We start from the raw sequence: 25,699 nt of genomic DNA, 5'->3' as shown, positions 1-25,699 counted from the left end.
TACTGTGACATCACTATGTGTATTATCCCTGTACTGTGACATCACTGTGTGTATTATCCCTGTACTGTGACATCACTGTGTGTATTATCCCTGTGTTGTGACATCGCTGTGTGTATTATCCCTGTGTTGTGACATCACTGTGTGTATTATCCCTGTACTGTGACATCACTGTGTGTATTATCCCTGTACTGTGACATCACTGTGTGTATTATCCCTGTACTGTGACATCACTGTGTGTATTATCCTTGTACTGTGACATCACTGTGTGTATTATCCTTGTACTGTGACATCACTGTGTGTATTATCCCTGTACTGTGACATCACTGTGTGTATTATCCCTGTACTGTGACATCACTGTGTGTATTATCTCTGTACTGTGACATCACTGTGTGTATTATCCCTGTACTGTGACATCACTGTGTGTATTATCCCTGTACTGTGACATCACTGTGTGTATTATCTCTGTACTGTGACATCACTGTGTGTATTATCCCCTGTACTGTGACATCACTGTGTGTATTATCCCCTGTACTGTGACATCACTGTGTGTATTATCCCTGTACTGTGACATCACTGTGTGTATTATCCCCTGTACTGTGACATCACTGTGTGTATTATCCCTGTACTGTGACATCACTGTGTGTATTATCTGTGTATCATTGTGATATCACTGTGTGTATTATCTCTATACTGTGACATCACTGTGTGTATTATCCCTGTACTGTGACATCACTGTGTGTATTATCTGTGTATCATTGTGATATCACTGTGTGTATTATCTCTATACTGTGACATCACTGTGTGTATTATCCCTGTACTGTGACATCACTGTGTGTATTATCCCTGTACTGTGACATTACGGTGTGTATTATCCCTGTACTGTGACATCACTGTGTGTATTATCCCTGTACTGTGACATCACTGTGTTTATTATCCCTGTACTGTGACATCACTGTGTGTATTATCCCCTGTACTGTGACATCACTGTGTGTATTATCCCCTGTACTGTGACATCACTGTGTATTATCTCTGTACTGTGACATCACTGTGTGTATTATCCCTGTACTGTGACATCACTATGTGTATTATCCCTGTACTGTGACATCACTGTGTGTATTATCCTTGTACTGTGACATCACTGTGTGTATTATCCCTGTACTGTGACATCACTGTGTGTATTATCCCTGTACTGTGACATCACTGTGTGTATTATCTCTGTACTGTGACATCACTGTGTGTATTATCCCTGTACTGTGACATCACTGTGTGTATTATCCCTGTACTGTGACATCGCTGTGTGTATTATCCCTGTACTGTGACATCACTGTGTGTATTATCCCTGTACTGTGACATCACTGTGTGTATTATCTCTGTACTGTGACATCACTGTGTGTATTATCCCTGTACTGTGACATCACTGTGTGTATTATCCCTGTACTGTGACATCGCTGTGTGTATTATCCCTGTACTGTGACATCACTGTGTGTATTATCTCTGTACTGTGACATCACTGTGTGTATTATCCCTGTGTTGTGACATTACTGTGTGTATTATCCCTGTACTGTGACATTACTGTGTCTTCTACACCTACTGCTGTGTCGCTATGGGACCTAAGTATTTCTTTCTATGCCCTTAAGATGGATTTTCTTTATGCACTTTTGATGTCTTCAATATATTACAGCCATTTTCTAAAAAAAACTTAAAAAACCCCTTTAAATATTTAACATTAATAAGTAATTCTATTCTTACCACTTCACTGTTTAAACATTCATAAGAAAGAAGTAAATCTACAATTACTTTGCTCTACGGATTTTGTCCAGATCTTGAGTTATTTCGTGTCCTACTCTCCATCTACACATTTATTGTTTATCTTGTCTGCCACTGGAAAATGACAGAACCTGTCACCCCCGACAGACTTTGCACTGGGGCCCATCAGTTTCTAGTTACGCCACTGGCCGCAGTCTATATGCGCTGCCGCATTGCGAGCTCAGCTCTGCTACGTCTGTGACCTTTGTATAGGTATTGTGCTGAGGACACAACAATGCTATAGCATGTAAACAGTGAGCGCGGGCGGATGTGGCCCATAATTGGAGCGCTGCGCTGCCTGTCTAGACACACAGAGCCGTTGCTGGTGCTGAATACTGTTGTGTAGAAGCCGGGCCAACTCCAGTGTAAACAGAGGCAGGAGCGGGAGGAAAGCTTAGGGCTTATTGTATAGCAGAGGCGCAGAGATTAAAGCCCGCCACTGCCACGGATCACAGCAAACACAGGAGTATTACAGGGAAACCAGCACAATCCCTACCTGCGCCGTGTACAAACAACACGACTCAACAGCAAACACGGCTCAACTACTCCGCGGACATGACCGTCTTGTACGACACCTCCTTAATCGTTTTCCAAAGGACCTTCCCGAAAAAACCTTCAATGTAGACGGCGGAAGAAAATCTGACGACTTCTGGACAAACTTTTTGACATGAGTTTTCACGAAAAAAAAAAGTCACATCACGTATTGGGCCAAAATCCTCCCCTTTTACCTGCAGCAGAAAGCAGCTTACCCTCCCCGTCAGGTTTGTAATTTTTAGAAATTTGGCTCCAAATTTTAGTTCTTGTAATACCGCCATATAACAATAAGAGAATACCACACCACTGAGCGGCTCACCCATTACTGAAATATAGGCTACATATGGTGCTACACAGGATACCGTACTTATAATACCGCCATATAGTTGCAAGAAATTCCTGCAAAATACAACTTTCGTCACCAAATAATATGCAGCATCCCGTGAAGCAGCCCCTTCTAATACCGAAATATAGTTACTCAAATGATGCAACGTAGGATGATTATAACACCGCCATTTATAGTGCCAAGTGAAGACTGCCCTCATAATGCCGCCACATAGGATAATAATACCGCCACATACTAATACATAGTACCCATAGCGCCCTACAAAATAATTCTTTTGAAGAAGAAGATAAAATTCACACTATGTCCACCATAAACCCCTTAGTAAAATCAGACCAGGAGGAGCCATCAGCCCAGGTAGGTCATCATCGATTGATGCCAATGCATTGTAAGATGGAAGAATCTGACTGGCATAGCTATTGGGTGCATAAATTAGGGTGACTGTCTCTTTAAAAAAAAGCTCCCCCGATCACCTGCCACGGTAGGTCTCAGGGATCGGGAGCATCTCTCAGTAACATCTACCTGATCCAGTCACTGGTGAGAACATCTGCTTAATGCAAGTTATAAAATTGCATTATCATAGGAAGGAAGGAAATGAAAGTCTTACTAATCCCAAAGCGCAAGTCTAATCAGCAGGCAGCGTACCACAGGGCTGGGCGAGGGCACACACCCTGTACTATTAACCCCTTCAAATTAGAGTGCCATCTGCAGACACCCCCCCCCCCCCCCCCCCCCGCCCAAGGCCAAGTCTAATGATTGATCTTATCCTACAAGATGGGTTCCTGCTCCTCTCCTTCTCCGCAGACACCCAGGACGTCCTCCACAGCTCCTCCCTGGTTTGATATTCCACTGCATTAACAAAACATTTCTGTTTGATCTTTCGTTCCCGCCTAGAAATCCACAAAGGTTGAGCGAGAAGAACCATCTGATGGTCCATCACCCAATAACTTTGTGTCAGACTAATAATAGAGATATTCCGAAGGCTTCCTACTCAACCTGAAGTCAAGTTTTATTACTCAGAAGTTCCTTAGATCCAAGAGTAGTCTGCAGTCTAGTCATGGGTATGGGACTTATTGACCGGTTTCCAAATACATCTGGAAAATCTTATGATACATATTGATCCACCAGGACTCCAAGATCCACCCAAATCACTGGTCATTCTACATATTGAGAAGCTCCGTTGATCTTCAGACTCTACTCTCAAACCATCCAGTTCACCATGTCCAATGCTTCAGCTGACCACCAGGTCTCAAACTTGACCAAGTCATTCCAGTCTCCACCTATAATAAGTGATACACGCTACAGTTCATTCTTTAATCCACCCAGTGGTGGTCTTACAAATAGTAACACTGAATTTTGAGAACTCTAAGTGCTCAAAGTATTTTAATTTTTCAAGGTCTGTGTGAAAACTTAAAAAGTGACCAAAAGTTATTAATTCCTCATCAGTTTACAATCCATAAATGAAAAATTTACCTAACCACTGAACAGATTATTGTAGAATTGTAATTTTTGGGCTTGGACCAACAGTGCCTTCAGCATCTAGATGTCCACCACAAGTCCCTGTTTGAAGAGGATCTATATATGGGTCTCTAGAGATAAAGTCCCACTTTTTTATAGAAACACAAATCAACAGCATGACGAAGTAGTAGTCGTCATGGGGGAATGGACCATCATGAAAGGACTCACCTATGGATAATTCTTCAGCTAAACTTCCCTTTCCTGTTGGCTTGACTTCATCTCAAGCAAAAAAAAAAAAAAATCTGCCATCAAGTACGAAGCAATAGCGTGTGACGATATTTACTCGCGGTCTGACCGTGCCTAATGAATGTGGCATTACCATTTCACAGCTCGTGGTTTATATGTCACATTTTATCACACAGAAAAAGATCTGGTCTACAGACACAGCGACACGTTCCCGATGAGTCTAGTGCTCCTTATTCCAACAGAGCAGCAGGAACCTCTCAGGTCCTATGGAATTCACCAGCAGACAGGACATTTCCTTGCCAATCAACTAGAAATTTATGAGTAACTTGACAGCTGGGTGTTACCAATCAGGGGCGTGTCCCTGCACAATTTAACTCTGTCCAATCAGTCCGGTCCCTACTCACATGAGGACATACCCCTTTTTACTAAAGGATCATCTGGTTGTCAATTTATTCTAAAATTTCAGACCAGAATTATTGTTTTTTATATAAAACCAGACCAGTCAGGAGAGGTAAACTGGTCACTGCCTCGCTCAAAGTGAACACACTCCTATTCTAAATACTCTGCTGTTCTACAAGACTCTGCTCCCGCCTCTACAAGTATGGAGTCTCCCATGTCTCCAAACAATGAAATAGTGTGTATAGGTCACTGCCTGCTGCAAGATAATAACACTCATCTTCTACTGTTGATCTCATATATTGCCATTATTTCTGACATATGTCATATGGGTATGTATTTTTTTAAATGGTTGGTTCCCACGTTGATTCTGTTGATACTGTAACGCTATTGAACCAGAGGATTCAGTAGTTACTAGCTTGTCCACCACTGTCCAGGGATATGTCAATGGCCCACCAAACAAAACACAGTCCTCCTTATAAACTCAACATACAAAGTAATATGTGGAAATGTCCAATACCTGTGTAGCCACCAGTAGATTTAATGTACATCTGTCCATAATGCTCCTCCACCATGGTGTCATAGGCCTCGTCGTCCTCTTCATCTTCTTCGTTGTGGTAGGACGTGGGACTATCGGTGGTAGGAATGCTGCTTGCTCCGGGGCTTGTGCGCTCCCCTTGAGAGTATTGTACTTGCTGTACATTGGGAAAGAGTGCTGCTAAGCTAGACATGCCATAATATGATACTCGGGGGATTTTTGGTGGAGCGGCCGCATTAACGCCTCCACCACTGTCTCTGTTTTGGGTCTCTGATGACTTTTTGCCCGGCAAATTGGGCATGGCAATAGGTTGAACTTCCAGACTTTCATTTTTCACTCTGGTTAGTAGAGGGATGGGCATGGAAGGGGACATGACGTAGGGCACGGTGGCGGCCTGCGTCTGGTTACAGGGGCTCTGCGGCTCCGAACTGGCGTCTTCGATCATAGTAGTCTGAGAGTCACAATGGGGCGAGCTCACCTTGAACATCAAGTCCGTACCTCGCTCTACAATGTGCTGGATCTGAAGAAACCCTGCTGTGTACATGACCACCAGCTGCTCGCTGGCAGCCATAGTTAGCTTTCCAGTGTAGCAAAAAGAGAGGATCTGCTGAAAACATGCCGGGGGCACAGTGGCTGGCAACTCAAAAGCACTTTTGCTGTTCCCGCTGAATAAATCTCTGAAGTACAGACTGCTCGCTGCCAGCACGGCACGGTGTGCCTTGAACGCTTGACCTTTCACGACTATGGAGACATCGCAGTACAGTCCCATGAGCCTCTGCTCGTTCAGGCAACCCAAGACAGTGTTCCCGAAATTGGGTATTTCAATGTGTAACATCTGTGACATGGCTGGGATTTGGCTTTACAGAGACATTCAACAAAACCGGGGTCGAGACAGTTCACATCTGTAAAAAAAAAAAAGACAAAAACGACAACAAAACCAATTAATTAAAAAATTTTGAATCAATTTTAACAAACTCAGGTCTAATTGTTACATCCCAGGGGCAAGGATAAGGATAATAAGACTTCATATAGCAGTGACAGCGAACCTTTTAGCGGCCGAGTGCCCAAACTGCAACCCAAAACCACCCTTTTTTATTGTGAGGTGCCAACCAAAAATTAAAGCAGTAACTTATTGCTCCCTGTTCCTCAACAACGTTCGATTGTATTGGCCTCCTGAGGTTGTCTTTTACTATACCATTATAGTTAATACTGGTGCCTTAGATACCCCTCTAATGTGCCATGCAGGGGTATAAAAAGCCAAGATATAGCTAACCACCTAACCACCAGGGATCTTCTTACCCTCAGAGAAATGTAAAAAAAAAAAAAAAAAAAAAATCAGGGACCACCAGGTCAAGCAAATCAGCTTCTAGAATCCTATGGAAGGGGTTACGTTTTTAAGTGTCGAGTTCAGCAAATCAGAAGTAATGGAAAACTCTATCGCGTTGCAACATGTGAATACACCCCTGAGCCGGAGCCCATAGATCTGGAGGACTCATCAGAGGAACAACCAGATAAATGAAAAACATGGGAGAGGAAAAACTAAAAGGAGAAAATATATATATTAGGAGGATTTGTAGTAAAGAAAAGCTGGGTGCTGGTCAACCTCACACTGCTTTCCCAGAGGACATGTGTCATACTAAAAATACCAATAAAATCAAAGCAAAACTGTATAAAAAGAAACATATCGCAAATGAATAGTAAAAGAGAAAAAAAAATTGGAATTTAAGGCAAAGCAATCTAAAGATAATTTTATTTACCACATCCAGGACTCGGAGTGATTACTGTCTAATTAAGCAATTAATTTGCTTTAGTGACGGAGCGTTGTAAAGTCTTCAGAAGTCAGACGACGCTACAGATCAGATGATCATATGGGGGGGCTCTTAACACGAGTGTCAACAGATGCGATATTACTCCAGATCGAAGTACATACACACAAGCCAGGAAGGAGCGGTCCGGAGACAGACACAGCAGTGCCGAGTTTGTTGTTTGGCACAGTGTAGAATTTGGATGGGAACCAAAATGTAGATGTGTGACCCTTGTGGAACCAAAGTTCTCAGCAATATCCCAAGACCCCGCAAGAAGATTGTACACCGAGACTTTGATCCTTCTCATACTATGATCTCTTATCCGAGGATCTTGCTCAGGTCTATGTAATTCAATAAATATCTTTTCAATCTCAAAGTCTGGCAGAGATATTATATGCCGATATGCTTGAATTTGTAGTCCTACAGCAACTGATAACCATCATTCCTGCTGAAAAGATATCCTATTGCTTGTCAGAGGCTATTTTTGTCTTGTAATACAGAACAGGCCACACCTAAAAAGAGTTTCTGCAACCTGTAGTTTCACAAGAATCAAAATGTAACTTTTTCTGCCTAAAAATGATTTAAATTCAAAAAGTACACAAAAATGTAGTCTTAGTGAGGAGAGGGGGTAGTTTACAAACCACATAAGTCCAGCTAAGGCATAGTTGAGGAGACGGGGCAACCTGTCCTTGCTCAGACCATGGAGGTGCGTCGGCAGGCCACTTTTACATATTTTGATGTAAAGTGAACTGAACCTTTTCAATGGGTGAAGCAAAGTCTGGCCACAGCTCTGGTAAAGGATGGAGGCCACTTGTAGATCAAGCAATGCACAACCCATCTTTTGCCATAAGTTTGTCGAGAGTAAGGTTTCGGTGTTAGGGGTGTATGATGACCCATTTTGACATATTTTGATGCAAAGTGAACTGAACCTTTTTAAACGGGAGAAGCAAAGCTCTGGTGTAAGGAGCATGGGCGCTAAACCAAAGGTGGACCAAAGCAATAGAGGAGTGCGAGACGACCCTCCACAAGTCCATCTAATGTGGCCACCAAGAGGAACGTGTCCCATTAGACAGTCTGACCGGCCTTACACACAATCCCCCGACTATGAATAGTCTGACCACGTCCACACGTGCCCTTAGAAATAAACACAACTGATCCAACTTCTCCCCTCCGACAAGAATCTCGAAACTTGCTCGGAGCAGATGGAGAATTATTCTGTGTTCTGGCATGGAAGACGGTGGAAAGCCCAAGTTCACACACACAAAAAAGCCTGTAAATCGTTCAGTCTGGTTATTACGCCTCACACATGCAATATGTTGTGGATTTGCAACTTATGTTAACACTCATCGGCTCAGCACTGACTCATTTCATCTCGTCGGGAGTGCGATGGAAAGATCATCCGAAACACCCCCCCCCCTCAACACCACAACTAATCCCGACGCAGACAGGGAAGTGGCACGTATAACGCCCGCAAAGGGGGAGAAGGGGGCAGATAGTTTGTAAAGACACAAATATACCTTTAACAATTATCTCCCTTGATTTTTTTTTTTGGACATTTACCAAAAAGGAGTCCTGTAACCATGGTAATAAAACTTTTCTTCTGTCTCATACCCAGTTCTTAAAGGGACGCACAGTGGAGAAGTTCAATATGAAGAGTGTTACTCAGCACCTCCCAGATGAAATGGCTGATAACAGAAAACAACAGACTATATGCACCTGCTCAGGATCACCTCCTACCATCTGCAGACAATACTCACACATAGCGTAATAGGGGTCCAATATAAACCCATAGTCAGCCCATGTTACGGTCACATGGACTATAGGTGGAGCAGTTTTTATGGCGGCAATGCCTCCTCCTTCACTGTGAGGTTAATGGGTCTTAAAGTGTGTCAGGGGTCAAAAATTACAATGCAAGCTCACGGGAAACAGGGATTACAGAAGATTGACGCATTTGAATTGAATGATCTAATTACTAATCGACCCTTGACCCATCTAGAGATGAGTCCAAGGACCACACCATAACATGTATGAGAATTCTGGATTGGGGCTGAGGGGGGGCTGAAGAATTTTGGGACACTAGTAAACTAGACAACAAGATCCATTAGCCATCAAACAACGGGACGTGCACAAATAATTGTCCAGCAGTTAAAAAGTTAAGAAAACTGTGCCGATTTTCCCTTTATTGCAGTTTTTTTTTCAAGCATCTCTTAAATACCAAAGTTCTGTCACCAAAATAATATGTCCCTTATGTCAGATCCCTCAGGGGGAAAAATCGTAAATGTAAAATCGCCCCCTGTAAACGGGCGCCACATCGGGAGAATCGAATCTGATCTGAAGGATGGAGGAACGAGCCAAACCAATTACAGACACTTTTCCCATTATGCTACTTTTTGGGCAGCAAAACTGCCGCTATATACTGCTATATACTGCTATATATAAAGCGTAGATGACTTGTATCCCGGGAGTCAAGGATCCGTTGACCAGGGGTAGAATCCGCACAGAGTTAACATTCTTTTCCGAAAACTTCCTATGAGGTTAATTGACTTCCTATGAATGTGACCTCAGGGCTCGTGCAGATTAGGAGGATAGGGACGGATATGGGTGCATTAGTAGCGCAGCTACGGAATATGGCGGCGATATAATGAATACATATAACTTATACATAGGGAAAATGCTTATAGACATATACAGTCTACTGTAATAACAAGACGCTCTGTCTTAGCAAGGGCAATTATAAACAAGGCTAGGGCAACAAACTTGCCCCGGGGGGGGGCAGCCTTTACTAGGACGACATACACACATATATATATAACACGCCACGTATAGGACAATGCACACAGGTCATCCGAGGTGTAAGAGCCGCCATCCCTCCCGCTGGCATCCCGATAAACATTTGCATAACAAGTAAACTTTTGATTTATAGATGGGTGCAAGCAATGTGCTTCCAGCCGCCGCACGCCAAGCCCGGATTTGCCGCGGAGGAACGACGCGCCGCTAAATCCTCTGGGTGCAGAAGGGGTTAATGATCTCAAGTAACGTGGAAGAATAAAATGAACAATGGAGATGTCACTGAGAGACAGGAGCAGGTCTGGCGCTCGGCGGGGTTTGCATGCAGTGGTCTTCTACTTACACGCTGCAGATCGTCGCTGCTCTTAGACCCCACCGTCCGGTTAGATTCCAGGTCTGGGAGAAATATCCGACGGCAGCAAAAAAAAGGAGCTGATTTCAAGTGTTTGGGATGTAAACATGTCCGGTGTGAGCTTGAGATGTGCCAGGACGGAGAGGGGGGCGAGCGCCGCCAGCCAACCACGCTGTCGCTGAATGTGCCGAATTATGTGGCACTGCTGCCTGTGAGATGATCTGAGTGGGCATTACATCCTATAGAACATGCTGCAGTGCGAACAGAGGAGTCTAAATTTTTAATACCCACTGGGTGGTGTGAGGGGGGGGGGGAAGGTATGTTGGGGGGGGCGTGGAGCACCTCTGTACTTCTATCTGGAGACTCCTATGATCTCCGCTCCGTGAAGATTTAGAAAAAGGGAGAGTTGACAAAAGTGCAAGGATGCTTTTTCAAGTCAGACATGAGCCCATTAATGCATCCCCCCCCCTCCTCCGCTCCTGCCCGCCAGTGTCTGGATCTAAGGCGATGCAGCTCACATAGAGCCTTTAATATCTCGCGCTGAAAACAACTCCACTATCCCCAGACTATTGCATCAAATTACCAACACAGCAGGCGAAACCAGGACAATAGCCCAAAAAACACTTCTGCCCAAATTGCTGCATTACAATTTAAAAAAACCGAATACCCCAAAAAAACACTAATCCCAAATATTCCATGCAATATTTCCTTGTATACTGACCACCAAGAAAGAGTCAATCGCCGGGGATTGATGGGCACCTGCATGGGCACCAGCTTTGCCCCCTTCTTCTACTCATCAAAAGCTAAAATATCCATGAAATTTCGGAACATATTCCCTCCAGGAGAGGGGAGGGAGGGGGGCAAGAATCCAAACTATTGTGTCCCTGAGTAGATGAGCAGCAAATAGACAGTGTGAGAGAATAGAGACACTAGACAGACAGGCAATGGGGAGGAGGAGGAGGTGCTGGTGCCGGAGCAGGAGGGGGGGGGGGGGTATGTCCCATTTTCTTCTATCTGCAGAATATAACACATACACCCGACACATATAGAACAAACCTCAGGAACTTCTATCGGATCCGCCGGTGATGAGACCTACCTTAAAAAAATTCCAAAAAACTGCTCCCAAGTCAAGGAGTCCTTCCTCGTGCGTCCCGTTTTCAGCCGGTTACTACAAAAAAAAAAAAAAAAGCGTCCAAAAAAAACATATATCAGAAGAAGTAAAAAAATAATTAAAAACTCTCAAGGTTTTTTTTTTAGCAAGTCAGTCCGTAGCATGTCAATGAATTGGCCGGATGCAGATTAATATTCAGCCTTGCTCTCTCTCCCTCTCTCTCTCCGCAATGAATAGGCTCCTTTGATTAGAGGCTCCCCAAGTAAAATGCCAGTTCTGGGCTGAGGCGGATCAGTGCCAGAATAATGCTCTCAGTGTTGGTACAAGACAGACTTGTGATGAGTCACTGCAATGCAAACAAAGATGGCAGGATTACTGTACTGTATGCTGATGGAGGGCTGAGGGGTGCCACAGCAACACGGGCAAGCGCCACTCATTTATAGGGCAGTTTTGCATATGAATGACACCGTAACCTGCCCCCCCCCCCCCCCCTCCATCCATCCAGTCCTGAGTGTCAAAGCATCTCAACTATGCCAAACAGTCTGCAGAGCTGGCAGCCGCTGGGTTAACTCTATAGGATCCCACACTTTCAGGAGTGGGAGTTTCGGATGTGCCTGACATCTGGTCTGCAGCAGGAATCCAGACACAAGGGGAAAGCTGGGAGGTTTATCTGCAATAACAATTTAAGGGAGGGAGGGGAGGCATCAATCCTCACTGTTATTCTTCACATCAGGTCATTACACCCGTCCAGGGGGGGGGGTCAGGAGAGAAGACGGGGAAGGGGTCTGCATGGAGGAGACGGCTCTTAGAAGACAGGAATAGATACATTTGTTGTGTCTGGAGTTGGCAGGATTGATACAATGTGGTTGTGGATCAGGACTGAAGATCAAAGTGACGGATAGATTGGGTGGTGGGGGGTCCGTCCGCTGTCAATCAATAACAGAGGTAGAAAAGGGGGTGATAGCTGGGATATTAATCCTTTTAGGGAGCTTGGTGATCCCTGAGAAAAACTGCAGACAGTTTTCGGTATTGTCCCTGGAGAGATAGTAATGTAATGTAAATGTAATAATCACATTTGTGTATGTTGTTAGTAGCAGCAGGACTGTGAAATATGCATTTATATTCCAGGGTTATAGATTCTGGGGACATGTCCTCACACTGCTGTGCTTTTACCTCTCTGTAGCCAGTGTTAGGCATTGTGCTGCTGTATAATCATACCTGTGTGAATGTAATTAGTAGCAGCAGGACTGTGCAAATATATTCTAGGATTCAATATTCTGGGGGAACGTCCTCACACTGCTGTGCTCTTGCCTCTCTGCAGCCAGTGTTAGGCGTTGTGCTGCTGTATAATCATACCTGTGTGAATGTAATTAGTAGCAGCAGGACTGTGCAAATATATTCTAGGATTCAATATTCTGGGGGAACGTCCTCACACTGCTGTGCTCTTACCTCTCTGCAGCCAGTGTTAGGCATTGTGCTGCTGTATAATCATACTTGTGTGAATGTAATTAGTAGCAGCAGGACTGTGCATTTATATTCTAGGATTCAATATTCTGGGGGAGCGTCCTCACACTGTTGTGCTCTTACCTCTCTGCAGCCAGTGTTAGGCATTGTGCTGCTGTATAATCATACCTGTGTGAATAGATTTAGTAGCAGCAGGACTGTGAAATATGCATGATTATACACATTGCCTGTCTCGTGACACTTACTTTGCGAGTTACACTTCAAGGGAACCTGTCAGTCCCTGGAGAGCTGTGTAATCATACCTTTGTGTGTGTTGTTAGTAGCAGCAGGACTGTGAAATATGGATTTATATTCCGAGATTGTAGCTTCTCCAAGTGCACTAGATATGTGCCCTTACACTGCTGTGCTCTCTGCAGCCAGTGTTATATATTGTCCCTGGAGAGATGTGTAATCATATATTTGTGTGCTGTTAGTAACAGCGGGATTTTGAAATGTGGATTTATATTCCAGGATTGAAGCTTTTTCAATTGCATTGGGGGCACATCCTCACACTGCTGTGCTCTATGCCCTCTGCTTCCAGTGATAGGTATTATACCTGGAGAGAAGTGTAATCATACATTGCGTGTGGTGTTAGTAGCAGCAGGACTGTAGCTTCTCCATGTGCAATCCACACACTGCTGCGCTCTGTACTCTCTGCAACCAGTGCTATTGTCCCTGGAGTAATCATACTTGTGTGTGTGGGGTTGGTAGTAGCAGGACTGTGACACAGACTGTAACTTCTCCTAGTGCACTCCTCACACTGCTGCGCTCCTTCTCCTCTCTGGTTTGAGAAAAAGAAACTTCCAGCTGTACATTTCCTGTTAGGGGCTCCCTATTTAGGACCCCATCACACAGCTATAGAGGGTGCCCTGGATGATCCTGCGGGTCAGGGGAATATAAAGGCAATGCATTCCTTTCAATAAGGTTACGGTGTAATACCCCATTTCCCCTGTGGGGGTGCTGCAGGGAAATAGAACACTTACAGGTAGGACTGAATTGTATCACATAGATTCCAGGGCAGTAACAGGAAAGACAACTTACTTGGGGAGAGATAATTTGCCTATTTTTCCCCCCTACAGGACCAGCAAACCTTGTATCCAGTGTAAGGGGGAATGGGAGAAGGCGTCTTGTACCCACATTACAGATTTTTGGCTGGTGATCCCGTCCATATTGGCAGCGCATTTAGTAAATATTACAAGTCTCCTCTTAGGTTCTCAGGCGCTGCCTAATCTGTAATCCTCTCATCAGCATTCACACGGGGGCACAGATTATCCCAATAATGTACTAAATGCCCACCGAGCGGGGGCGGCAAGGGGGCACCTACTCCGTCACTACCGAATACACGGGCAGCAGGTTAACAGCAGATTATACACAGGGCGATGCGGGCGAGATCCGGAGTATTACAAGATCTTCAGGGACTACGGCGAGTATTTTATCAGAAATCTTTTCATGCATCTGTTCCTGGGAAAGCTGGGTGATAACAACCAACATGGCCGCTATGGCCGAAAGTGATTTTCAGGATAATGATCGAATGATCGACAAGCGCCAGATAGTCTATTAGTTTTGGATATTGGTGACCCTCCATATCCTGATATCCTTATAGTGGTCCATATGGGTCACCCAGCTTTCCCAAGAAAATGAAGGAACGTCCCAGAAGAGAAAATTCTAAGAGGAAATTCTTCTTGGAGGTGACTACAAGTATAGTATGAGATGTAGCGGAGCTGGGTATGTAGATAATCATGTGTGTAGTCCCCACTGTGGGTTCTCCAGCAGAGGGCGCCCATAGTAAGGGTGTAATAAGGGGAGACCTTTGTAATATGAGATGTCTAGCCAATCAAACAGCTCGGTGCCCCCTACTCCAAGATTTAGGTTTGGGGGGGGGGGGGTTGATTTGTGGGATCCCCGCTATCCTCTACATGCACCGCAGCTACAAGCCATTATTATCAGTCTTGTTGAATCCATGGATGATGGGAGTTATGTTCATATCCAGGGAGGGCATCGAGGTTAGTGGGTGAGGTTGGTCATAATTGAGGTCAAGCTGTACATTAATGAGCGGGCGCTATGTGCACCAGTAATACTGTACGTACAGATAGGAGACAGCAAACAGTGATGTAACCGCATGCTATATAGTCATATACAGTCCTTGCCTAATCGCGGTGTTGAGAGCCCACGAACTTGACCAGTGTACACACTATGCTATAAGGTGCTTGATTGCTATTTGTTGCTGGAATGCCAAGGGGGCACAAGCAATGGCTGGCAATGCCAAGGGGGCACAAGCAATGGCTGGCAATGCCAAGGGGGCACAAGCAATGGCTGGCAATGCCAAGGGGGCACAAGCAATGGGTAGGAATGATCAGGGGGAAGAAGCCATGGGTATCAATGTTAAAAGTGAACAGATACCGGTTGACAATGTTAAGGATGAAGAGACCAATGGGAGCCAAGTGAAGGGGATATCATCATTAATAGGAGAAATACCTTGGCTGAAAAAAGGGGGCACAGACCATAGCAGGCTAGTCGTGGGGGGGGGGGCACAGACCATAGCAGCCTAGCCGTGGGGGGGCACAGACCATAGCAGCCTAGCCGTGGGGGGGCACAGACCATAGCAGCCTAGCCGTGGGGGGGCACAGACCATAGCAGCCTAGCCGTGGGGGGGCACAGACCATAGCAGCCTAGCCGTGGGGGGGCACAGACCATAGCAGCCTAGCCGTGGGGGGGCACAGACCATAGCAGCCTAGCCGTGGGGGGGCACAGACCATAGCAGCCTAGCCGTGGGGGGGCACAGACCATAGCAGCCTAGCCGTGGGGGGGCACAGACCATAGCAGCCTAGCCGTGGGGGGGCACAGACCATAGCAGCCTAGCCGTGGGGGGGCACAGACCATAGCAGCCTAGCCGTGGGGGGGCACAGACCATAGCAGCCTAGCCGTGGGGGGGCACAGACCATAGCAGCCTAGCCGTGGGGGGGCACAGACCATAGCAGCCTAGCCGTGGGGGGGCACAGACCATAGCAGCCTAGCCGTGGGGGGGCACAGACCATAGCAGCCTAGCCGTGGGGGGGCACAGACCATAGCAGCCTAGCCGTGGGGGGGCACAGACCATAGCAGCCTAGCCGTGGGGGGGCACAGACCATAGCAGCCTAGCCGTGGGGGGGCACAGACCATAGCAGCCTAGCCGTGGGGGGGCACAGACCATAGCAGCCTAGCCGTGGGGGGGCACAGACCATAGCAGCCTAGCCGTGGGGGGGCACAGACCATAGCAGCCTAGCCGTGGGGGGGCACAGACCATAGCAGCCTAGCCGTGGGGGGGCACAGACCATAGCAGCCTAGCCGTGGGGGGGCACAGACCATAGCAGCCTAGCCGTGGGGGGGCACAGACCATAGCAGCCTAGCCGTGGGGGGGCGCAGACCATAGCAGCCTAGCCGTGGGGGGGCACAGACCATAGCAGCCTAGCCGTGGGGGGGCACAGACCATAGCAGCCTAGCCGTGGGGGGGCACAGACCATAGCAGCCTAGCCGTGGGGGGGCACAGACCATAGCAGCCTAGCCGTGGGGGGGCACAGACCATAGCAGCCTAGCCGTGGGGGGGCACAGACCATAGCAGCCTAGCCGTGGGGGGGCACAGACCATAGCAGCCTAGCCGTGGGGGGGCACAGACCATAGCAGCCTAGCCGTGGGGGGGCACAGACCATAGCAGCCTAGCCGTGGGGGGGCACAGACCATAGCAGCGTAGCCGTGGGGGGGCACAGACCATAGCAGCCTAGCCGTGGGGGGGCACAGACCATAGCAGCCTAGCCGTGGGGGGGAACAGACCATAGCAGCCTAGCCGTGGGGGGGCACAGACCATAGCAGCCTAGCCGTGGGGGGGCACAGACCATAGCAGCCTAGCCGTGGGTGGGCACAGACCATAGCAGCCTAGCCGTGGGGGGGCACAGACCATAGCAGCCTAGCCGTGGGGGGGCACAGACCATAGCAGCCTAGCCGTGGGGGGGCACAGACCATAGCAGCCTAGCCGTGGGGGGGCACAGACCATAGCAGCCTAGCCGTGGGGGGGCACAGACCATAGCAGCCTAGCCGTGGGGGGGGGGCACAGACCATAGCAGCCTAGCCGTGGGGGGGCACAGACCATAGCAGCCTAGCCGTGGGGGGGGGGGGCACAGACCATAGCAGCCTAGCCGTGGGGGGGGGCACAGACCATAGCAGCCTAGCCGTGGGGGGGCACAGACCATAGCAGCCTAGCCGTGGGGGGGGGGGGGGGGCACAGACCATAGCAGCCTAGCCGTGGGGGGGGGCACAGACCATAGCAGCCTAGTCGTGGGGGGGCACAGACCATAGCAGGCTAGTCTTGGGGGGCACAGACCATAGCAGGCTAGTCTTGGGGGGCACAGACCATAGCAGGCTAGTCTTGGGGGGCACAGACCATAGCAGGCTAGTCTTGGGGGGCACAGACCATAGCAGGCTAGTCTTGGGGGGCACAGACCATAGCAGGCTAGTCTTGGGGGGCACAGACCATAGCAGGCTAGTCTTGGGGGGCACAGACCATAGCAGGCTAGTCTTGGGGGGCACCGATCATAGCAGGTTTGTTTTGGGGGGCACACACCATGACAGGTAATGTTATAGAGACGATTTGTGGTGGGCACACAGGCCAGGGATTTCATTACATGGATTCTGGGAGCATCACTACACAGGTACCCGGGGGCTGCTGGGATATAACAATATATCCCATGACCGGACTGCACATCTAGCTGAAGGCTTTCCATACCATCCTTTGTGCGATCCATACTGCAGCAGGCTGAGAAGTTTCCAAATTAGCGGCACTGCAGCACATAGCAGGAGGATGTAATAGGAGCAGACAGGTACAGAGCCGGTGCCACCCTGCAGTGGTATACGGGGCGCGGGGACACAGCCCAAGAGCAAACCACAAATCACTATTCTAACACAAGACCATAATAACAACAACAACAGTACAATGTAACATATATACTATATATACCTGCACAGTACAAGGTGCAATATAGCATATATACTATATATACCTGCACAGTACAAGGTGCAATATAACATATATACTATATATACCTGCACAGTACAAGGTGCAATATAACATATATACTATATATACCTGCACAGTACAAGGTGCAATATAACATATATACTATATATACCTGCACAGTACAAGGTGCAATGTAACATATATACTATATATACCTGCACAGTACAAGGTGCAATATAACATATATACTATATATACCTGCACAGTACAAGGTGCAATGTAACATATATACTATATATACCTGCACAGTACAAGGTGCAATGTAACATATATACTATATATACCTGCACGGTACAAGGTACAATGTAACATATATACCATATATACCTGCACGGTACAAGGTACAATGTAACATATATACTATATATACCTGCACGGTACAAGGTACAATGTAACATATATACCATATATACCTGCACGGTACAAGGTAGAATGTAACATATATACTATATATACCTGCACGGTACAAGGTACAATGTAACATATATACTATATATACCTGCACGGTACAAGGTGCAATGTAACATATATACTATATATACCTGCACGGTACAAGGTACAATGTAACATATATACCATATATACCTGCACGGTACAAGGTACAATGTAACATATATACTATATATACCTGCACGGTACAAGGTGCAATGTAACATATATACTATATATACCTGCACGGTACAAGGTGCAATGTAACATATATACTATATATACCTGCACGGTACAAGGTACAATGTAACATATATACTATATATACCTGCACGGTACAAGGTGCAATGTAACATATATACTATATATACCTGCACGGTACAAGGTGCAATGTAACATATATACTATATATACCTGCACGGTACAAGGTGCAATGTAACATATATACTATATATACCTGCATGGTACAAGGTGCAATGTAACATATATACCTGCACAGTAGAAGGTGCAATGTAACATATATACTATATATACCTGCACAGTACAAGGTGCAATGTAACATATATACTATATACCTACATGGTACAAGGTGCAATATAACATATATACTATATATACCTGCACGGTACAAGGTGCAATGTAACATATATACTATATATACCTGCACAGTACAAGGTGCAATGTAACATATAGACTATATATACCTGCACAGTATAAGGTGCAATGTAACATATATACCATATATACCTGCACAGTACAAGGTGCAATGTAACATATATACTATATATACCTGCACAGTAGAAGGTGCAATGTAACATATATACCATATATACCTGCATGGTACAAGGTGCAATGTAACATATATACCTGCACAGTAGAAGGTGCAATGTAACATATATACTATATACCTACATGGTACAAGGTGCAATATAACATATATACTATATACCTGCACAGTACAAGGTGCAATGTAACATATATACCTGCACGGTACAAGGTGCAATATAACATATATACCTGCACGGTACAAGGTGCAATATAACATATATACCTGCACGGTACAAGGTGCAATGTAACATATATACTATGTATACCTGCACGGTACAAGGTGCAATATAACATATATACCTGCACGGTTCAAGGTGCAATGTAACATATATACTATATATACCTGCACAGTACAAGGTGCAATGTAACATATATACTATGTATACCTACATGGTACAAGGTGCAATATAACATATATACTATATATACCTGCACAGTACAAGGTGCAATGTAACATATATACTATATATACCTACATGGTACAAGGTGCAATATAACATATATACTATATATACCTACACGGTACAAGGTGCAATGTAACATATATACTATGTATACCTACATGGTACAAGGTGCAATATAACATATATACTATATATACCTACACGGTACAAGGTGCAATGTATAGTGTCAGTATATGGACACACAACATGTATACTATAGAAATACATATATAATAACACTGTATAGTGTTCAGTTATACCAGTATATTATGTTCCTAGATACTACTGAATCCGACACTACACTATGCCGCCATATACTGTCGTGTTGCATTTATGTGCCTGATATTCTGTAGAATTCTGTAGGATAGTGGGATATACTGATACTATGAGAGTATTATAGTGTATGGATACAATATAACATATTTATACTGTACATACAGATAAAGAATAGCCTTCGTGTTCTGTATATGCCCATGTCATGTTGGGCACTGCCATACATTATCTATATACCATGTTACCATATATTGCTGTATGGACATACAGTACACTATACCAATATATAGTGAGCCATATAGAATATATACGTTTACATAGATGCCATTGTGTACAGGATATATTGTAGAATACAGGAATATCCTATTATACTACGCTACACTATATGGCAGGATCCTATAGTTGATATTACACGGCGTCATGACATTACATACATCACATTATATAAAGATGTATATTAAAAGGTTACAAGTTACTAAAGCAACATAGATCCCCCCATAAGGTAGTACATAGCATGAGTATAGTGTACAGCACCCTGTATGTGCCAGTGCTCTATACAGTGCCACCCTGTGCGTACATTGTTACATGTATACGGTATACATCATACCGCCCTATAGCATAGTGGATACAGGTGCATGACAAGTGTTTGGGGTACTGGCATGGCACTGCAGTATGTGCTGACATTGGCATCCTGGCAGGCAATGTATCACTGCAGTACATGGGGGGACGCTGCAGTCTGTACAGGACACAAGCACATGGCGTCTAGCAGACATGTAGCAGACGACGCAGACTGTGCTCTGTCATACTAACAAGTTCCCTCTCCCCCCACCGCATCACACACAGGGGGGGGGGGGGGGGGGGGGGGTGCTGTTTTCACCAAACTCAAAATGTGCCAGGATCAGCAAGAACGGTGGCAGACTTGCAGTGACTTGGCTGGGAGGCAAATTAATTAGACATCAGGCTATCATTTGCCCTGACGCCGACAGCTGGCGGAGGACCCGTCGCCTCAGCTGCTGCAGAGCTCTTGGGGGGGGGAAAGCACACGTGTCAATCAAAGTTTGCAGATTGACGGCTCATGTCCTGTGGTCAGAAAATCCTCTCGTCCTCTGCTTACGACTCTCACAAAACCCTTATTATACCCTGCCAACCCCTCTACCCCTCCCGGGTACACAACATGCACACCCCAAACAGACAGCATATGGCGGCTACAGACACTATATACCCAATTGTGACATGGCGCCATTTATAAAGATGGTACAAATGTACTCATGCCAACCATCCTCCTAGTCTAGGGGGAGGGGGTAGTATGCTACATTGCCAACACAAGGGTTAAACGCCCATCACTATGACAAGAACAAAGCAAAAGGGGTTAATATACAGTCCTGCAAGAAGAGCGGGCACATAACTAATGCCATAGCCTGCCCAGCAGCACAGCTCCCTGCCAGGGAGGAAGATAAGGCTTGCAGTCAGTGTGAGACCCCCAGAAGCCCCCTCAACCCCTCCCCAATACCAGTACAAAGCCATAGAGGATCTTACGAGAGGCGCAGTTCCTTGGCTCGGCTCAGTCATTACCTAGTATGGAGGAACAGTCTGCGTGAGTGTGTTTTCTCCCTCTGTCTTGTGCAAGTTAGTCTGTGAGTCAGCATTAACACACATGAGGAGATCAGGAGCCCTGCCGAGCTTGATGCAATGAATGTAGACTGGGAAAGAGAGGAGAGAGAAAAAAAAAAAAGAAAGTGAATTTTGTTGGACCCGAGCCCTGGACTGTAATTCAATTGCCTTTACTTTTCAATTACTGCACAGACTACTGGTAGCCGGAGGCAGGGGATGTGTGAGCTCTGCTTACTGACTGGCATTGTGCAGACACAGGGGCTGGGGGGGGTTTAGGGAACACATCTGGAGGGGTTAATGTCCAATGATTTAGGATATCCCTGCTGGAGGCTTGTGATGAAACCGTAACCTGGAGCTGCCCCGGGGCTATCTGCTCGGAGGACGGTCAGCATTGTGGCTTCTCCATGGCCGCCGTAATCCGTGTAGAATGGACAAGACCGGATAAAGTCCTGGATCTTAATTCACGTCTACAAGATGTTTCATATCCAATTTTTATAAGGGTTCTTAAATTAGGACACCCAGGCTGACAGTGGCGTAACTAGAAGCTGATGGGCCCCAGTGCACAGCCTGTGCCAGGCCCCCCCCCCCCCCCCCCCCGACTATAATGTATGGTTTATAGTAATAGTCTTCTCATATGGGAAAGTGACACCATAAGGGCCCCCTAAACCTCTTGTGCCTGGGTGGGATCGCAACCTCTGCACCCCCTCAATTTACGCCCCTGCAGGCTGAGGTGTGCGAGAAAGCCAGATGTCCCCTCCCCCCTGTACCCATAAAGACTATCCAATTATTTAGGGTATACACAGGGCACAGAGAAAAGAGGGATTATTATGTGCATCCACTTACTTCACCCACGGTTCACCAACCCCCCCCCCCCAGCTCTTGGCATCGGTTGGGGATCGTTCTTGCGATCGTGGGTGCTCTGGTAGATCTGATACTGATGACCCAACCCAATTGCTAGACCTCCCCTTTAATTTTTAAAAAACAAGCACCCCCTCTGTCTATTTGTGGTGCCTGGTGTTGCACATGATGGGGATGAGTTGCAATACTAGACTCATTTTCACATCCCATTCAACCCTTGCAAATGACAAAGTCGGCTCTGCTACATCACTTGCAGAACACAAACGGGAGAATGACCTTGGGGTAATATTGATTTTGTGAAGAGAAGTGAGGATTAAGTTTATGATGCCTGTGGTTTGGCGAGTAGTGACAACACACAGAGTACACACACAGCGCGGCACGTGACAAACACGTATCACAGAGCCCGTTGTGTTTCACACTTACCCAATAAGTACAACCCTCAACCTCCCATTTGGCATGCAACTTCCAGTTCTTAAAGGGACCATCAGTGGTGTAACTAGAAGCTTATGGGCCCCAGTGCAAAGTCTGTGTCAGGCCCCCGACTATAATGTATGGTTTATAGTAATAGTCTTCCCATATGGGAAAGTGACACCATAAGGGCCCCCTAAACCTCTCGGGCCCTGGTGCGACCGCAACATTACTGCCGAGCATATAGAGAAGAAGCTTTGTGGTCCCAGAGGTTACATCATCACAAATCACAATTGTATGACTGGTCATCCATAAATGGGAATATCCCTTAAAAAGGGGTTGAATGGGGTATTATTGTTATCCTCTAACCACAGGACAGAGGGTAACAATCGGATAGGTGCGGGTCTGACTGCCGGAATTCCAGCAATTTACTACATTCTAGTATGGAGTGGATGGGCAGGGCACTTGCTCACCCTGCAGCTTCATACAATTATGGAGAATGGGAGGACCCCAGTTCTTGGCATTAGTTGGGGTACCTTCTAGTAGTCTGGAGTCAGACCCACAATGATTAGATTTGTATTCCCTGTCCAGTGCGCACCCTCTCCACTTGACTGCCAAGACCCCATCCGATCGGCAGAGTCAGGACTACAGGGATAGCAGCCTCTACAGGGCCTGCAGTATCAAGGGGCCTTGGCATTTGGGGTCTTGGTTGTGTATATGCTGTATGTGTGTGTGTTTGGAGTGTATATACTGTAGGCTTGTCTGTATATGTTATTGTATCTATGTGTGTATTTGATGTATGTGTGTATATGTCTTTATGATAAATTATATCTTTAGTGTCACAAAGAGAGTCTTTGGAAGGGTCAGGTGGGTGGAGCCTTAGAGCTGCCAGGAAACACAGAATACGGTTTTGATCATCTAGAACACAGGAAGTTCTACAGGTCTGGAGAGACCGACTTCCTGTTTGGGAAGGGTAGCACAGGATGGGTGGTTATACAGCGGCTCATCATATAGGCGGGCCCTATATGAAGATCCGCCATCAGTCAAAAAAAAAAAAACACCTATATTCACCTCTGGCTTCTTCTCCCCGACCCAGTCTTCTCCTTCCGGCCCAGGCACATACACAATGATGCAATGATGTCGCGGCCATGTGACGTCATAGTGTATGCGCCACGCAGGCAGGAAGAGGAGAAGACGCCGCTGTGGGAGAAGAAGCTGAAGGCGAGTATAGAGGGTTTTTTTTCCACAAGAGGGCACTGCTGTGGACATTTATGCAAAGAGGGGCATCTGCTGCAGACATTTCTGTAAAGTAGGGCTTTGCAGTTGACAATTCTTTAAAGGTGTTCTCCTAAGGTTGAAAAACATGGCTGCTTTCTTCTAAAAACAGCACCACACCGGACTATGGTTTGTATAGTCAATGCAGCTCAGCTGTATAGAAATTAATGGAACTTGGCTGCAATACCACACTCTACCCATGGTCAGATGTGGCACAGTTTTTGGAAGAAAACAGCCAGATTTTTCAACCAGCTGTGGACATTTTGTAAAAAGGGGGGGGGGCATCAGCTGTGGACATTTTGTAAAAAGGGGGGGGGGGCATCAGCTGTGGACATTTTGTAAAAAGGGGGGGGGCATCAGCTGTGGACATTTTGTAAAAAGGGGGGGGGCATCAGCTGTGGACATTTTGTAAAAAGGGGGGGGGCATCGGCTGTGGACATTTTGTAAAAAGGGGGGGGCATCGGCTGTGGACATTTTGTAAAAAGGGGGGGCATCGGCTGTGGACATTTTGTAAAAAGGGGGGGGCATCGGCTGTGGACATTTTCTAAAAAGGGGGGGCATCGGCTGTGGACATTTTGTAAAGGGGGGGCATCGGCTGTGGACATTTCGTAAAGGGGGGCTCGGCTGTGGACATTTCGTAAAGGGGGGCTCGGCTGTGGACATTTCGTAAAGGGGGGCTCGGCTGTGGACATTTCGTAAAGGGGGGCTCGGCTGTGGACATTTCGTAAAGGGGGGCTCGGCTGTGGACATTTCGTAAAGGGGGGCTCGGCTGTGGACATTTCGTAAAGGGGGGCTCGGCTGTGGACATTTCGTAAAGGGGGGCTCGGCTGTGGACATTTCGTAAAGGGGGGCTCGGCTGTGGACATTTCGTAAAGGGGGGCTCGGCTGTGGACATTTCGTAAAGGGGGGCTCGGCTATGGACATTTCGTAAAGGGGGGCTCGGCTATGGACATTTCGTAAAAGGGGGGGCATCAGCTGTGGACATTTTGTAAAAGGGGGGGCATCAGCTCTGGACATTTTGTAAAAGGGGGGCATCAGCTGTGGACATTTCGTAAAGGGGGCATCAGCTGTGGACATTTTGTAAAGGGGCCTCTGCTGTGCACGTTTCAGTAAAGGGGGGCATCTGCTGTGGACATTTCATTAATGAGGTGTGGCTGCTGCGGGACATATTATTGGAGTAGCAGCTGCATTCCCAACCCTATGGCTTATACTCAAGTCAATAACTTTACCCATTTTTTTGTGGTATAATAATAATAATATTTCCTTTATTTATATAGTGCACACAGATTACGCAGCGCTGCATAGAGGTTGTCAAATCACTCCCTGTCCCCAATGGGGCTCACAATCTAATCAGCCTACCAGTATGTTTCGGAGTATGGGAGGAAATTAGTGGAAACACGGAGAGAACATACAAACTTGAACCTAGGACCCCAGCGCTGCATGGCTGTATTGCTAACATCTCAGTAGCATCTCCTACACTGACTAGGGGATCTTGTCTGGAAGTTGGTCGGGGTGGAGGGTTTCCTGCAGTTAGGGAATGTGATCGGCTTTCCTAAATAAATGGCTATAAAGAGCAGGTGTGAAGTTCATCATTAAATTACTTTTATGAACTGTACAAGATTAACAATATAGAGGATATAGAGTGTGT

The 25,699-nt window shown here is 46.3% G+C and overlaps 1 protein-coding gene across 12 annotated transcripts in view; it reads right to left on the bottom strand.

Moving 5' to 3' along the window:
• NACC2 (NACC family member 2) overlaps positions 1-25,699 on the bottom strand; it is a 104,825-nt gene that overhangs the window by 24,700 nt on the left and 54,426 nt on the right. For 3 of the 12 annotated variants that reach the window (XM_072124487.1, XM_072124486.1, XM_072124497.1), the window contains exons 2-4: positions 21,472-21,599; positions 11,362-11,433; positions 5,304-6,223 (exon numbers count right to left, since the gene is read on the bottom strand). In XM_072124487.1, the coding sequence (XP_071980588.1) occupies positions 5,304-6,165 (862 nt within the window). In that variant the 5' untranslated portion in view covers positions 6,166-6,223; positions 11,362-11,433; positions 21,472-21,599. Of the gene's footprint in view, positions 1-5,303; positions 6,224-10,256; positions 10,504-10,986; positions 11,180-11,361; positions 11,434-21,435; positions 21,600-25,699 lie in introns of those variants that run through there. The other 9 variants (XM_072124488.1, XM_072124489.1, XM_072124496.1 and 6 more) reach the window with 7 other exon arrangements.

Source organism: Engystomops pustulosus, chromosome 9, assembly GCF_040894005.1.
Source record: "Engystomops pustulosus chromosome 9, aEngPut4.maternal, whole genome shotgun sequence".
NCBI classification, from domain to species: domain Eukaryota; kingdom Metazoa; phylum Chordata; class Amphibia; order Anura; family Leptodactylidae; genus Engystomops; species Engystomops pustulosus.
Note: the sequence above shows the minus strand (reverse complement) of the source record. Positions and strands in the feature narration are given on the sequence as shown.